The sequence below is a fragment of the Nesoenas mayeri genome (genome assembly GCF_963082525.1).
Source record: "Nesoenas mayeri genome assembly, chromosome: 3".
Classification (NCBI taxonomy): domain Eukaryota; kingdom Metazoa; phylum Chordata; class Aves; order Columbiformes; family Columbidae; genus Nesoenas; species Nesoenas mayeri.
Genome location: NC_137544.1, coordinates 16,327,062 through 16,343,796, shown reverse-complemented (window position 1 = coordinate 16,343,796; position 16,735 = coordinate 16,327,062). Strand labels below are relative to the sequence as shown.

The window sequence follows — 16,735 nt, the reverse complement described above, 5'->3', positions numbered from 1 at the left end:
GTGCTGCCACTCAGAGCTGGCCAGGAGGGCTTTCTGCCCCGTGCTGCACAAACACCCCCACTGCTTATCACGCTTCACCTCGCTTCACCACCCACCTCTCCCATCCCGTCTCACTGTGCAAAGGGTTACTTTGTCAGCAGCAGTTTTGCTCCAGCTGGGCTTCCAGGAACGTGTTTGAAGTTTTGTGGTGTGGGGCTGGGTTCAGCGGCCATACTCCCGCTCAATGCTTGCCATGAGCTCCTCCTCCGAGTAATCGTATGAGATTGTGGACTGCCCCACTGGCTTCTTGCTTTCTCTTTGTGGACACCTGCCGGGAAAGGGAACAGGTTATTGGTGTCATGAGAGAGAAACAAGCTCCGAAGGCACAAGATGACCCTTACTCCATTTTTTTGTGAATGGAAAGATCGAGCTGCATGTGGCTTGCTGAGACACAGATACTCTGTCACGTCTAGTTCCCATACCCCACATGCACATCTCTTGCTGACATTTGCTATCACTTGGCGTCTATTTTAGTCTGTGAGTTCATTGCAGTACAGTCTTTACAACGCTCCAGATCAAATTCCCAGAATCTTTTGGTGAGTTAGGTTTAAGGCCCAGCTAAAGCACTGCATAACCTTTACGCTAGTTACTAGTTTTAAGGTTTTATGCAGAAAGAGATTTTTCGTTCGTACGTGTAAGTAAAGTGCTTTTCAACCAAAACATGAACTCTGCTCCCTCAAACTGCTCTTATGTCTTTTATTTAGTTTTACATCAGCACAACTCTCGTAAAAGTGAGAATTCATGTACAATTCAAAGTGGACTGATGTGGGTTTTATTGGTATTGTCAGATGTGGTATATTTTAGGTACAATGGAAATCTGCCTACATGATGGAGAACAGTGAAAAGTCTTCCACAAGTTTTGACCGTGTGTCTTGTGGTACCAAACAGGTCTACTTGATCTTGCCCTTGAGGACTCAAAAGAGGACACAGCAACTGACAAGTGAGTGCTCCCCCTTGACCTTGTAGAGAACAGGGAAGTAAGGAACCTGGGCATCAGGCTTGTCATCTCTGGAAGCTGGAGCACGTGGCTCCATGAAATGTGGCAATAGTGAGGTGCAGAGCTAAGGGGAGACTTGAGCTGGTAAATCCAAACTGTAAAGTGCTCTGCCATGCCCTGTCACCTGAGACTGGTGGTCTTCCTTTGCGATCATCCACTGGTAAAGAACAAATAAGCAATAAAGCAATGGTTTTGTATGGCAGTTAGCTGTCTGCTGAATAAGAGAGAATTTAATACCCAGTAGCATGGCTCTGACTCTGACTCATTAGGTAGCCATTTCCCTAAGGATGAGATCTCTCTCATCCTTGCTCCTGCAGCTCAGATGAATTTGGTCATTAGCACCCTACAGTGAAAAAGCGGAGGATCTGTTTATTAGATGAAATCACACGAGCTGCCCCAATGCAGGTAAGCAAATGTAGAATCAGAATTGAAGAGAAGAGCCTGTCTAGGGAAACTTTTTCATACAGAAGAGGTGGTTTCATAAACCCTCAGCTGTCTTTGACAGCTAGGAACTGCTCTCCTTGGATGAGGGAGCATTCACCGTGTTCCTCAAACAGGCATCAGCCAGTCAGTGTCCTACTGTGGCCACTGCGAAGCAAACAGCATCAAAGCAGCTGCACCTCTGCTGGTATCTGCCCAGGTCAGAGAGGCTCCTGCCCATTCAGCTGTCCTGACCTGGCTGTGTTAGCGCTGTGGCCCCTGTGGGTCACAAATAGTTTGGTGTTTTTCCTGGAGCCACCTGATGACCCGCTGGAGTGGCAGCTGGGTCGTGTGGGTGTCCTACACTTATTTACACTGCACCATGCCCTTGATGGCCATTTCTACTGGCAGCAAGTAGGGTTTAGCAAGACTCTTCTGTTTATTCCTTTTATTCACTTTCCTCCCTCTGATGAGATGTGAGCAACCCAGTTTCCACCATGGTAAATGAGAGCTGGGAAGAAAGCTAAAAGTCCAAGGGCTCAAACCATACACCAGCAGCCACAGAGCAAATTCCTTGTAAGAATCAGGAAAAGGGCATGTAGAAATCTGACTTAAACACACAACTTACTTATTTAAACTCTGTACTGTGACGATCCTTAAACTAATTTTAAAATACGTGATGAATTAGAGTCAGAGCTCTTGGCAGCTTGCTTGGAAGCCCACAGAAGAGTCATTGTTTCTCTTAGCAGTTACATAATTTCCCACTGTTAATTATTCTTGATGCTTTGGCTTGCATGGTGACCTCCAAGCATGGGAGAAAACTGACAGGTAAAATTTGAACTTATTGAAACATAGATGTGCTTTTAAAAAGACAAAAAACCCATTTACCATGCACATTCTAGAGTTAACAGGAACAGACAAGGCTGTTTTCATTCCATGAGCAAAAGAAAATAGACTTGCTACTCATGTTCTCTCTCTATTGTTGTGGCGCAGTTCTATACCATTTAATATGGAAAACCAAAAATAAATTAAAAAATGAGAGGTTCCATCTGGATAAAATTAGAAACTTCTCCACTCTGAGGACAGCAAGCAGAGGAACAGCCTGTTGTTGTGCAGGCTTCATCCTAGGAGTTTTCCAAGACCTGATGGGACAAAGCCTTGAGAAGTCTGGCCTGATCCATCTTGGAGCAGGGAATGGGACTAGAGGTCTCCTGAGGTTCTCCCAACCTGAACCTTGATCTCAGAGGGACAGCTCTATTGCCAGCCATTTCTGCTGATCCTGGAATTACGTGAAACCCTGAGTGCAGGATGTGGGCAGGACAGGAGCTGGTGCACCACAAGCCTGCTCCTGTGCTCCTCCAGCAGGAGAGGAGGCCCCTTGCTGCTGCTCTTCTAGACACGCTGCAGAACAGAGCTTGCAATCACGTTAAATCCAGCTGAGGGCTGTTAGATTTTCCGATTCAGAAAATAACAGGTTAGTACATTGAAGGGAAACTTTTTCAAACTCCAGCTGTTCTGCAGGAAGAGAGAAACCTGGAAAGGAGCAATGGTGAGAGAGAAAGAGCTCGCTGAAAAGCATTCCAGAGGAGAATTTGCAGCGTGGTAGGACAGCAAAGAAAATAAGCCAATGCAACTCCATCAAGATTACTGTGCAGACTTCTGGGTATCTCATTACTAAAGTTATTAGCAACTCGGAAGAAGTTTAGAAAGCAGCAACAAAAGTGACTTAAGAGGCTTCAGTAACTTTAGGAAAGGGGAAAGCAAGAAATGTGCTCGATTTCAGCTAAAAGCCTCTCTGTGTTTAAAGATTATTAAGGGAATGAGGAATTTATTTTTTCTAATAGAGAGAAAATGAACTATACAATGAGAAGGATATGCAAAGGGCCTAATAGTCCAAAAGTGAGCAAAAGCACCTTGAGCAAGATGTTGGGCATGGCGTGCCAACCTCCTCAGTGGTGGGGATGGCTGGCAGTGCCGTGAACCTGATGTCAAGCAGCTGTCTGGAGTGGGAGAGACCTGCCTGCAGGCTCTGGTGACAATAGCCCTGATGGGTGGCCAGGGTGATAACCTCCTAGGTAGAAACCTGAGTTAAGTGGCTGAAAATTTGGTTGGGGTAAATCTAGGCCATGGTTTGTTATTGTTTTGCTGAGAATGGGAAAGTTCATGGTTAATCATTAAAATGCCTTCTGCAAGACCTTGCAGCTGAAAGATGGGTCAAAACAACACGCCGGTAACTCTGCCAGGGACGTGAGCCTTGGCAGCAATTATAAGATCATTACAGCGCTCCTGGGCTGTGTCCATTGCACTGTCCGTGCACTGCCAGATGCTAGAGAGTGGTTCACAAAAGAATTGCAGGGGAATTAGAGGCAACACAGCACAATCAGGAACACATCCAGATGTGTTCCCGTGCACATGGAAGGTGTTTACTAGGGCCTGGTTTAGATGCTTACATGGTGTCACACAAGAATATCTGTAGAACAGGAGGTGCTCACCTACAGCATCTATCTTGCGTGACTGCTCTCTTGGTAGATAGCATTATATCTCCATGTCTAGGTTTTGTTTTGTTTTGTTTTGTTTTCCCTGCTTGACACTTATTTCTTCTTTAATTTGCTTTATGGGAATTTCTTCAGTCAGCAAATCTGTCAAGACAAGGCTAATTTTTGCTGCTTGTAACGTGAGTGCTTATTTAGAATAATTCTAGCCACAGAAACATAAACGATGAGATACCTATGCATATTAAACATTGTTTCTGGGGTTTGATTTGATGTGATTTCTTCAAACTGCAGTTTCGCTGGGTGCTGGACCATTTCCAAAAAACTGTTTGCATGCAGTGCTGGACCATTTCCAAAAAACTGTTTGCATGCAGTTCTTGCCAACAGAAATTGCAGCCCTGCTTATCATGGGCTCTACAGGCACTTCACACGGGAACTGCTCTATGGGGCTCTGCAGTGGGTATAGAGTAACTAATACCTAAATGAAAATAAATTCCTGATCCATCATCCCAGGTCAGGAACCAGCTTCTGCCATCTCAGGTCTCTGCTTTGCCTGTCAAAGATGGAGGGAGAAGGAAAGCCCTGGCAGGGGGTGAGGGGCTGGGGAGCTCAGTGGGGGTGTCTGTGCACCCTTAGAGGAGCTGCTCAGTGGCCACCCCAGCCCAAAGCCCAGTGAGGAGGCTGGAGAGCCCAGGAGAACCCACAGTCCCTGTGAGAGTGCTCCTACGAGCCTTGCTGTTGGGAGGGCCAGGGACAGACGTGTTTTCTGAGTGCTCCCAAACCAGCAGCCTCTCCAGGAGAGCTCCCTGCCAGCTGGGAGGGAAGGGAGGACGGTGGCTGGTGCTTGGGCTCTCCTGTCACATCCCCCAGCGCAGCGCAGTGTGAGCAGGTCACACAATGGTTAGGACCTCCAGATCAGTCTGCTCTCAAGTGCTGCAGGAGCAGAGGAACTGGATGACAGTCAGAGCCTAGCATTGAAGAGAGTTGCTCTTTAGCATAAGGAAATGATGGTATAAATTGTTTTTTCAAACCTTGTTTCATGTGGGTTTCTTTAACACGTGTGTCAAATGGTTCCCATTTTTCTGGGCTCCCCAGTTTAAGAAGGACAAGGAATTACTGAAGGGAGTCCAGCAGAGGACTACAAAGATGATTAGGGGTCTGGAGCATTTTTCTTATGAGGAACGACTGAGAGAGCCGGGTCTGTTTTCAGCCTGGAGAAGGCTGAGAGAGGATCTTATTAGTGTTTATAAATATCTCAGGGATGGGTGTCAAGAGAATGGACCAGACATTTTTTAGTGGTGCCCAACAATAGGATGAGGGGCAATGGGCACAGACTGAAGCACAGGAGATTCCATCTGAACATGAGGAGAAACTTCTTTGAGGTGCCAGAGCCCTGGAACAGGCTGCCCAGAGACGTTGTGGAGTCTCCTTCTATGGAGATATTCAAAACCCGCCTGGATGTGTTCCCGTGCAATTTTCTCTGGGTGAAGATGCTTTAGCAGGTGGGTTGGACTAGATGATCTCCAGAGGTCCCTTCCAACCCCAACCATTTTGTGATTCTGTGCTCTTGCTGCAGGCAGACTTGGAAGCACAGTCTGCTCGGTAGATTTTGCTTGTGAAAGATTTCAAATTTCTTTTGCTTGGTACCCAGTGCAGTAGGTCCCAAAAATTCCCCTGTCCCTGAAGGACACTCGTGTCTCTATCACTGGAGTGTCTCATGGGTTTTCTCTTATGATTCCTGCAGTGCAGAGAGATGTTATTCTCCTTCTCTACATGGTGCAGAGCCCACAGATGACCAGTGGGTGAACCACTGTCTGAGCAACTCATTGGAGTAATCCTCACCAGCTTTTTACAAGCTCCTTCAAGGTGCTTCTCTGACATGTAGACATCATGAATTCTGCATTGCTCATGATCAGGAACAAATCTCTATACTGTACTTGAGCTGGATCTTCTCAGGCAGCACAGCCCCTAGATTTTTTTAAGTTGGCAAATAGGTAGAGGATAGACTATTTAGGGCTATAAACCATTTGACATCATTCCCACCTGTTTCTTGAACACTGGGAGGCATGCAGGAATAGCTTTCTCTTTATGGTCCCTTCTTTCCAGCTGCCTTCTCCCCCTGAAGATATAACAAAAGCAGGGAGTACTCACTGATGGTTGTTGGTGGCCTCTGGGCCTTGTGAGCTTCTGGTTAACAAAGCCTGGGAATAAAAAGAAAAGCGATATATTTCAGTTACAACACTTTAAAGTTGAGGGAGGTGATTCTGCCCTCTACTCTGCTCTGGTGAGACACCGCCTGGAGTGCTGCATCCAGCTCCGGAGCCCTGAGTACAGAAAAGACATGGACCTGTTGGAGAGGGGCCGGAAGAGAGACATGAAGATGATGAGAGGGCTGGAGCAGCTCTGCTATGAGGACAGGCTGAGACAGCTGGGGTTGTTCAGCCTGGAGAAGACAAGACTCTGGGGAGACCTTATTGCAGCCTTTCAGTACTTGAAAGGGCCCTATAAGAAAGCTGGGGACAGACTTTTTATCAGGGCCTGTAGTGACAGGACAAGGGGCAATGGTTTTTGAGTGAAATAGAGTAGGTTTAGATTGGGCAAAAGGAAGAATTTCTTTACTATGAGGGTGGTGAGGCACTGGCACAGGCTGCCCAGAGAAGCTGTGGATGCCCCATCCCTGGAAGTGTTCAAGGCCAGGTTGGACGGGGCTTTGAGCAACCTGGTCTAGTGGAAGGTGTCCCTGCCCATGGCTGGGAGGTTGGACTGGATGAACTTCAAAGGTCCCTGCCAACCCAAACCACTATTTATTTCTGTGAAACCCATCTCTGTCTATGTTGGGTTATGCCTGCTCTGGTTTAAACCCCCAAACAACCTCCGTGGAGACAATATGGGTACAAGGGAGTCCCCGTTACAAACCACCATTCTGCTAGCTCTGTTTCAACATTCAGGGCAGCTGGGCGGTTGCAGGCTACAGAATCAAAATCGCTGAATGTTAATTGATTAAACCTCCCAGATTTCCCATGAATACACACTGCTCCACATGCTGACAAGTAGTGGTACGAAAATACCCACTAAGGAAGGAAGTTATGGCAACATGGACCAAATTCTTTTCACAAAGCCTTTTTCCTGAAATGATCCATCTGGAGTGAAGCACCCACCTTCCCTTGCTGGCAGCCCATAGGTTTCCAATGGGGCACCAGGGGGGCAAGCAAATCCAAACCTAATGGCATTTAAAATGGGAAGATGATGGGACCTTGTGTCTGTCTGAGCCTCCAGCTGGACCAATAATAAAATTACCCCCCTTCAGGCAGATGCTACTGAAAAGAATATAACTTCAATCTTTTTCTACTTCTTCACTGTATTGTCACAGGGAAAGGAAAGGGGACAGGGACAAGGGCTGCAGCTTTGCACAAACCTAGAGCCATTTTGGCTTGCCATTGTTTTTTCTGAGCTGCATCCTAAAGCTGGTGGGCCTCCTTCATACAAGTAAGCCTGAATCTCATGATGACACTAACATGTTAAACAGGTAGCACACAGAACCAAAGTAAGAACTTAGCTTCCAGAAAACAGAAATGAAAAGCTGTTCCATCAATGTGGAAAAGAGGAAAAGGTTTTTCTGTACAAGATGAAAGAGAAGCAAAGGAACCAGGGAGTGGTGTGGAAGAGCTTGCAGTTCAGAGCCATCGCCTGTATATCTGCTGTGCAGTATTTCTGCAGTGCTGGATGGGATCAAGCAATTGATTCCTCAGTAAGATCATGTATCTGCTCTTGAAATAGCTCAAACCTGTGCTGCCTCAAGGTCCAGCAGTGCACAGGACTGGTGCAGGTAAGCATGGGATCTATGGAGGGAAGATAACATCCTATAAGCAGTGCCAGTACAGCAAAGATGGCTTTAGGCACAGTTTTGCTCTGATTTAAATCAGTTGATATTGGTCAGGCTTGTATATGTTGTCTGCTGGCTGGAAATGTCCGCCTGTGTGTCTGTCATGATTGCATGGCACCCAGTTTTTATCCTAGAGGAGATGTTTTCACTACACTCCTTCCTTAGCTGCTTCTCATGTCAATGGACAGGAACTGAGGTTTAAACACAGAGGTCTCAGACACTGCTTGGCAGATAGCTGCTTGTCAGCAAACTGTTCAGCTCCTCCCTGCTTCTTGGGTGGGCTTTGTGCTGCCTTGGTCACCTTTGGCTCCCACGCTTGAGCAGGTGAGGGGGCAGCAGCAAAGACACCTCTCTCATGGCAGTGGGTCGACACCTCCTCCAGGCGAGCCCTAAGTGGCTTCCAGTTCTGGAGCTGGGAAAGGTGTCTGCTATCCATGGTCTTTCATGTCCTAGATGTTTGCTTAAAATTACCAACTAAATCTCTATTAAAGACTTGTAACATCTTTTGATACCCATCAGAAAGTACTCCTTTTCAGAAGAGCCCCTGCTCTTTGGTAACACTTTATTATCTCTGGAAGAGCCTGAACTGCTTTTGGAAACAGCTCCTGAGTCCAAGTGGAGACAAGGTGTATTGGATTTGCATGACAAAGTTTTGGCAGCAGGGGATGTACAGGGGTGGCTTCTGCGAGAAGCTGACAGAAGCTTCCCCCATGTCTGACAGAGCCAATGCCACCTGGCTCCAGTACGGACCTGCCACTGGCCAAGGCCGAGCCCATCAGCAATGGTGGTAGCACCTCTGGGATAACATAGGTGAGAAGGGAAAAAAAACCCCATGAAACTGCATCTGGAGAGAGGAGTGAGGATATGTGAGAGACGAAACTCTGCAGACACCCAGGTCAGTGCAGAAGGAGGGCAGGCTGTGCTTCAGGCACCGGAGATTCCCCTGCAGCCCGTGGTGCAGACCCTGGTGAGGTCAGCTGTCCCCCTGCAGCCATGGAGGCCCAGAGTGGAGCAGAGATCCACCTGCTGCCCAGTGAGGACTCCACACCAAAGCAGGTGGATGCCTGAAGGAGGCTGTGACCTCATGGGAAGCCTACACTGGAGCAGGCTCTTTGCAGACCTGTGGCCCCATGGAGAGGGAAGCCCAGGCTGGAGCAGGTTTGCTGGCAGGGGTTGTAACTGTGTGTGGGACCCACGCTGCAGCAGTCTTTTCCTGAAGGACTGCACCCCATGGGAGGGACCCACACAGAAGCATTTTGTGAAGAACTGCAGCCCATGGGAAGGACTCATGTTAGAGAAGTTCATGGAATACTGTCTCCCATGGGAGGGACCCCACACTGAAGCAGGGGAAGAGTGTGAGTAGTCCTCCCCTGAGGAGGAAGGAGCAGCAAAGACAACGTGCGATGAACCGACCACAACCCCCACTCCCCATCCCCCTGTACTGTTGTGGGGAGCAGACAGAGAATTCAGGAGTGACGTTGGACCCCAGGAAGAAGGGAGGGGTGGGGGGAAGGCATTTTAAGATTCAGTTTTTATTTCTCATTATTCTACTCTGATTTGATTGGTAATAAATTAAACTGATTTCCCCAAGTTGAGCCTTTTTTGCTCATGATGGTAATTGGTGAGTGATCTCTCTGTTCTTATCTCGACCCACAAGCCTTTCATTATGTTTTCTCGCCCCTCTCCAGCTGAGGAGCCAGGTGAAAGAGCAGCTTTGGTGGGCACCTGCCATCCAGCTGGGGTCAGCCCACCACATGAGGCTGTGAGAAAGCTGACGGTGAGGGAAGAGAGCTCCCACCTGGTTATTTAGCAACATTTCTTGGCAATCTCCCACAAGTAACAAGAGCAAGCTGCAGTGCTGAGCTCTGAGGGCTAACTTGTCCTGGGAATGCACCCCACAACACAGCCCCTCGTCCTTGTCATCGCCACCACCCGCTGGGCCCTGGTTTTCTTTCACCGGGTGAAGAACATCATTCATCCTCAGCACCAAGGGGAATACAGTTCTTCAGGAGTGCTTTGATGCTGCTCTTCCCACAGCGAGAACCCAGCCTCCAGGACTTCTGGGCAAAGAATGGGTTTGGATCATTTCAGGGAGGGGTTTCAATTGTACAGTAGGTTGTCTTTTTTTCTTCCCTTGTGGCTGACTCCTCCACACTACGAGCCATACGTGTTGTGTGGGTGGAAGACAGAATTAATTAGTCATCAGGACAGAGCAGCTCTGGTTAGCAAAATCTGCTCTCTCTGCAAAATCAGCTCCCACCTTCTCCGAGAGTTCTGTCAGCAACAACGCTTATTTCCCAAGAGGGTTCAGCATTGGTGTAGGTAGATCTCTACCGACATTTAATCTGGTGCATGAGGAAAAAATGGTGGCGAGTAAAAACAAAGGGCACCTCCAGCATCTGCCTTTCCACCACCATCAGAGCCTCCATTCTCTGGGAGCTGCTCCCAATTAATGAAGGGCGAAGGGTGTATGGCTCTGCAATGCCCGAGTGACACTGTGCACTGGCAGGACACAGGGTAGGGGCTGTCCCAAGCAGTGAGACATCATAAAACTGACCCACCCAGCTCACGCAGGATTGCTGTAATGTGTATGTTGCAAATTCAGCAGATAATTAGTATGAGCCCTTTATGTGGGTTAAGATGATGTGCACATCATGATACTTTAATATTATGGGTTCCTATCCTGCAGCTAAATGGGTAGTTTCTGGCCTGATTGGCCCAAGCCCTGTTAAGAGATAAATGAAGTCAGCTGCTCCTTTCTGCAGCTTGCAGTCATCTTTTTATTACCCATCCAGACTGCAGTGTGTCTCCTTGTTTTCCACCCTGTTCCTAGAGTGGGCTTATTGTGCTGGGGTCTATTGTGCTATAAAGCCCCACACTGCCACTGCCTCCAGGTTTAAAGGCTTGGATATTAAATTCACCCAGCATGTACTTGGCATTAATTTAACCTAATGAGATGTGAGGTGGAGTGATTTGACAGCCGTCACACACACAGTTCAGCCGTCCTTTACATTGGGGCAGCGGCTCCTGGGAGCAAGGTGGAGCGGAAAGCTGGAGGAAGGAATTATTTCTCTCTACTTCACGCATGAACCAGCATTCCCAGGGTGCAGCTTCATACTCCCTAAACCTGGTGGGAGCTGTGGATGGCATTCCTCACGGGTCCTGTCAGCCCTCACCCCCTGTCTGTCTCCTTCTGTCAGCTCTGTCAGCTGTGGGTGAACTGGGTGAGAACACTGTCTCCTGGGACCCACAGGGCAATATGGGGCCCGTGCACCTTTGCTGTTTCTGAGCTGTGTTGAAATTGCTCAACTACGGTCTCAACTGTTAAAGTCACATCATTTCTAAAACTAGGTGACCAAATTCAAGCTGCCTCTTGAGGATGGTCCCTCTGTTGGCCCCTGAGCTATGCCCAAGTGTTATTTGGGAGACTGCAAGTTCACCCTGGCCAAAATGATACCAGGGACCATCCTAGCACCTCAGTGGGGAAGACCATCACGGTCTGATGTCAGGCAGCTGCTATGGTATGGTGTACCTGTGGAGACATAGCCCTGAGATGGAGTAGAGATATAGACCCTGAGTGGTCCCATCATACAGGAGAGCTGGACAGTGGCTGAGCCACCTAAAACATCTACACGGGAACAGTGTTGTCCCCTGCCAGTGCTGGGTTGTGGTTTTGCAGAGTGGCTTTTCTGCAGGATGTAAGCTAGTGCCCCCTTCCCTGCCTCTGCTCCTCCCAAATGCCTCTTCACAAACACCTTGCAAACTGCACCAGGGGGCCTGTCTGAGCTGAAATGAAAATCCCCTCCCCTGGAGGGTGTCAGGTGATGTCAGCCGGAGTGCATCGCAGATGCAGTTTGCAGCAGAGCTGCAGATGGCTGAGCTGGTACAGCAGCAGGGCAGCACCCTCCAGCGACGCCAGCGAACGATGCGGGTGGCTAAGCCAGACATCACTGCTGAGAACAGCCTCTCATGAACATGCAGCTGGAGTTATCGCTGGGAAAAAAAAACAACCGAACAACCCCCAAACCAAACCAAACAAACAAAAAACACCAAACCAAAAAGCCCTATTTTACCTAATGTGCCAGAAGGTACCAAGCGGGACATGTAGCCCCAGCTGCATCCTAGGCAAAGCACTCGCAGCCTTGCTCCGGTCTGCAGCAACATCCTCTGGCCAGCCAAGGAATGAGGAACAGGCAGTGGATGGGAAATGGGCAGGGATGCAGGGAGTTCCCACGCTTCTCCTCTCCTGCCAACTCAAACACCAGCTGCCAGCTGCTCCGCGCATGCCCTGTGCTTGGTTTTTATAATAGATCAGGAATGGTTTCAGGGCAAAAGCGACCTGTGCTCTGCTGAGTGATGTTAGGGAAAAAACCAACTAGTCTGCAGTTTTCTGAGTCCAGCTGCAATACAGCTGTGCTGGGAGAGTTATAGTGGCCGAGAGGACAGCACAGTCACTGCTTGCTGGGTTCTGGTGAAATTTTAGGTGCTTTAAAAAAGACATGGAAGATAAAGTGAAAGAGAGGAAGACCTTTTGCTCCTCAACTGCTAAAGCCACACCTGCACATTAACTGTAGGATCTGAAATAATCTGACTTTGGAGTTTTCCCTTAGCTGCTTCAAGTTCAAGGAGTGCCAATTGTTCAGCTGGAAAAAAGACCTTTTCTGAAGCTCCTGGCCCATGGAGGACGGCTCCCTGCATGACTATAGGAAAACGTCTTGACTCCAGGGCATTTTTGACCATTAAGGTGAACGGGAAGAAAATGCTAAAATAAATTGCAAACAGCATTGAATTATAAAGATTAAATTGCTGTTGGGAGAAGCATATTTTAACAAGAGTAGAAAAATAAACCTGAGTTCCTAGAAGAAACTAATGGGGTGTCACATTAAATGTCCCCACAGGACCCCTACATGTCTGCAGCTGTGACCAGCCAGCCATGAGACGGTGCTGCGCCACACCAACCTGCAGAAACAACATTCATCTGGCTGAAAAAAAAACCCAAACAGGCAGAGCTTTGAAGACCTGTATATTTTGAAAGTACACGACTGTGCCTGGCAGACGGTTAGTACACCCTCTACCCATTTTGTTGCTGCACTGTGGCTGGGGAGGTCGGCTTACTGTAATCGCATCCCGTCTCCAGTCAGAAGGACGGATGGTGCCATGGAAAAAGCTGTTAAAAGCAAGACCCTAACATATCTGCTTGATTTTTCCATTTCAAGAAGTCAATGGGGAAATATCTGCGGCTGCGACCTCTCCCCTGGCTTCCACAGACCTGCCACTCTGCTCTGTGCTCTGGCAGCACATTCAAAACAACTAAAACTTTTTCTGTGCTTAGCAAAGAAGTAAGGAAAAAGCATGTACAACCATCTGGAATCGGGGCAAAACCTGAAAATGGATGTTTGATGATGATAAGGAGGTACTGGGGTCTGCTTCAAGCTGGGATTGGGTTCCTCATCAGGATTTGGTTCCCAGCCTGTTCTGCTGTGCTTTCAGCCTTCTCACTCCCAAGCACTATTTGAATGCAACAGAGGTGGATCAAGCCTTTAAATGCAGCCATGTCCCTCTCCATTAACCCTTGCCACCTGGCCTGACCACCCATCGGCACTGCCAGCTTGCTGCTGGGTGACAAAGTGCATGGGAGTTCAGGTAGGAAAGCCCAACGCTGATGCACATCATGGCCAAGAGAAACCCAACTGTGACAGCAGAGATCTCCTGCAGGCAATGTCTCTCTTCTGGCCAGCAGCAAAACTCCCACCAGCCAGAATCTGCTCCTCCACAGGCTGTTTCTCATCACACTTTTTTATTGTAATGTCCCCTTGTTGCCTTTCCTCCTCCTCCCTCATCTTTTCCCCATTAGCCCTGCTCAATCAACCCCTCCGTTCTTCTCTGAAATGTCTTTGCCTGTCCCCCAGATTGCACAGCCGAACAAGGCAGAGCAAGGAATTTCCCTCCACAAGACAGAAACTACAAAGCCTGGCTGAGAAGCTGGCAAGACTGAGAAAAATTGTCCTCAAAATTCCTAGCAAAGAACTAGTGACGCAAGGAAGCTGGTATCCCTTTCCAGAAACCTCCTCCACTGGCCTCATGGGAAGGGTGGGACTGCAGTTTGCACAACAACCTAAAAGACTAAATTGCATCCAGTAAACAAGCAAAACTTGGTGCTGCAAACAGTTTCCTCCCTCCTTCTCTCAGGCTAGTGACTTTTTAGGTCTCAAGGAGTCAGAAATGTAAGGCCATCACTGCTGTCTCAACAGGACCATGACCACCTCAGGTTCAGGTAAAGGAAGTGCTACCAAGAAGAGCTTCAGGCTTGTCCTGAAAATACCTAAGACTTCTCTTGTATGTCTTTTATATCTTTGAAACACACTAGTAATTCTTTGCTGTCTTTCAAACAACCTGTTGGGGTTCAACCAGAGATGTGAACTGTCATGATGAGGAGGCAAATAAGATGCTCGGCATTGCCGTCACCTCACGGGTGGCACAGCTACATGCTGCACTCACTTGGCCACACTGGGTGACCAAAGCTTTCATTCACTTCATTCATTCAAAGCATTCATTTCACTTCAGGGTGAATTCTGAGGGCCCTCACAGATGCCTCTGTACTGCAAGGCCTGATGGTGTCCTCGCCCTGGGTTTGCCCCATGCGTGAACACAAGCTGGGGTGGCTGAGGAGATGCTATAGGTTCCTCATCATCATTTCTGCCAGAGGAGGAGGTTTGTAGCAGGAAGCTGGGCATGGTAACCCCCCCCCATGCCACCTCAGGGGCCACATCTTCATCCTTTCTGATTTGCCCTCTGTAATTATTTCACCAGTACCTACTGCCACGGCATACTGTCTCTCTACTGATTTTTGTAGATGGGGCAGCTCTGTTGCGGGGCTGATATGTAATTAACCAGAATATACATCACTTCAGAACAGAGCTAAAATACCACTTTATGCACATGAAAACTCACAATGATATAATGATTATTTTTAAAGATACAGTCATGATATTCACACGGGGAGACAGAGGAAACATGGACACCAGCAACCTCTATTCCAATAAGAAAAGGTAGATGGAGGAAGCCAGGACTGCTCATAAATGGGAGTCCCTCAGAGGAGAACGCGGTGCTGAACTGAACTTCCATTCACACCACAGGAGGGTTTGGAACTGAAAGGGCAGATTAAAAATATGATAAGATCTTTATTTTTTTCTCATTTCCAAATCTTATTTTCTTTGGTGCTTTTCTTTAAAACTTGTCTAAAAAAGGGTTTCTCATATTGAACCCTGACATGTTTCCTAATGGCAAAATTATTTTATATTAAAGTCATCCTTACCCCATGGACATGCAGCCTGGCAATGGAAACAATACACTTCTGAAAGAGCAAAACTGAGGCATGCAAGGCAGAGTCCTGGGCCCTAAATATGGATTTCTATTTTTCAATTCAATAGTCTGATGACTTTTGTGCATCTGTATGGAGCAGTGTTTATCTAACAAACAGCACACAACCTCCAAAGCCAAGCTAAGATGAAAGAATCCAGTGATTTTTTGCCTTATTGCCAGATGATATAGGTGCTACTGTTATTTTCGGAGAGCAAAAACGAAAGATAAATCTCTGCTCCCTCAGAGGCAAACCCACTATTTGTTAAACAGAAAGAGACTGAAATGCTTCTTCAGGAAGAGACAGACTGCAATTGCAGTGAATTGGCAGACATTAAACAGCAGCTTTATGTTCACATTTTTAAACCTCTGTTTCCAAGCCTGACCAAGGGAAAAGCCTGAGCCGTACTTTATACAGTTGAGCTATTTCCACAAGACAGGAAAAGAAACTTTCAGTAGCACAGGGAAAGTGGAGAAGGGGATGGACCTTTTCCGGACGGTATTTCCCTTGCACTAGAGAGAAACTCAAAAAGCAGCAGCAAATGGGACCGAGCCTGGTTTGCCAGCAAAGAGAAGAATTTAATGCCATTTACAGTGTGAGGAAGCCACGGCTGCAGCAGTTCGCCCCGGCTATGCCAGGACTGCCCGCTTCAGCGGGGACCCCCAGGGAAGGGGGGTCCCGGAGGCGCCTCCAGGAGCGTCCGCCCGGTCGCGGGGTCCCGGGCACTTACCGCCTGCTCGGGGGGGGACCCACCGCCGCCTCCCGCCGCCGCGTTCCCGCAGCTCCCGGCGTCCCGGGGCGGGGAGACTCCGCTGCCGGCGGGGGCTCGGCGGGCGGGGGCGGGCAGCGCCGCCGCCTCCTCGCACTCGGCCAGCACCTTCTCCAGCAGCTCTCGGTTCTCCGCCGCCGCTCCGCCCGCGGGCACCGCTTGGCCCCCGGCCGCCCGCGCCGCCGCGCCCCGCCGCCGGCTGCTGCCGCTGCCCATGGCCGCCGCTCCCGGCGCCAAGGGGCTGTGCCGGGGGGGCGCGGCGGGACGCGCTCCCAGGCCCCGCCGCCGCTCCCGGCCGGGGCGGGCGCGGCTCTTGGCCGCTCCTCGGAGCCCGGGTCTCACAAAACCTTTTTATTTTTTCGGGGGGGGGAGCGCAGAATCCCACCCAGCAGCGCCCCAAAGGCCAAGGGGAGGAAGTAGCGGTGCGGGGGAGGGATGCACGGACGTTTCTAACCACATTTTTTGGAGCCCAGAGCGCAGACAGGCTGCTTCACCCTGCTTATCCTTCTAAAACCTTCAAAACCAGCCCGTTATCTCAAACACTTTCAAAAACAGCCTGTTATCTCAGGCCTCCCGAGCCTCCCGTCTCCCGGAGCTGGGGAAGGTGGTGGTGGGGGGAGCTGTCTTCTTCAGGGACCGTGCAGCAGGAACAGCAATCCTGGGCTAAGTTCGAGCACACTTCACGCAGACGAGTCTTGCAGACCTTTGGAAAAAAATGCAGCTTGGAGGATGTCATCTAGGGCAGGTTTTGGGCATTGAGTGACAGATCTGGCAG

General features: G+C 48.9%; 1 protein-coding gene across 1 annotated transcript; it reads right to left on the bottom strand.

Annotated features, from left to right (window-relative positions):
* Positions 1 to 201: 201 nt before the first annotated feature.
* CYS1 (cystin 1) lies at positions 202 to 16,176 on the bottom strand (the record flags this gene model as incomplete). Its single annotated transcript, XM_080342961.1, has 3 exons — positions 202 to 307; positions 6,100 to 6,149; positions 15,922 to 16,176. The coding sequence occupies 3 exons, from the start codon at positions 16,174 to 16,176 to the stop codon at positions 202 to 204; spliced, it is 411 nt and encodes a 136-aa protein (XP_080199087.1).
* Between the last annotated feature and the right edge of the window lie 559 nt (positions 16,177 to 16,735).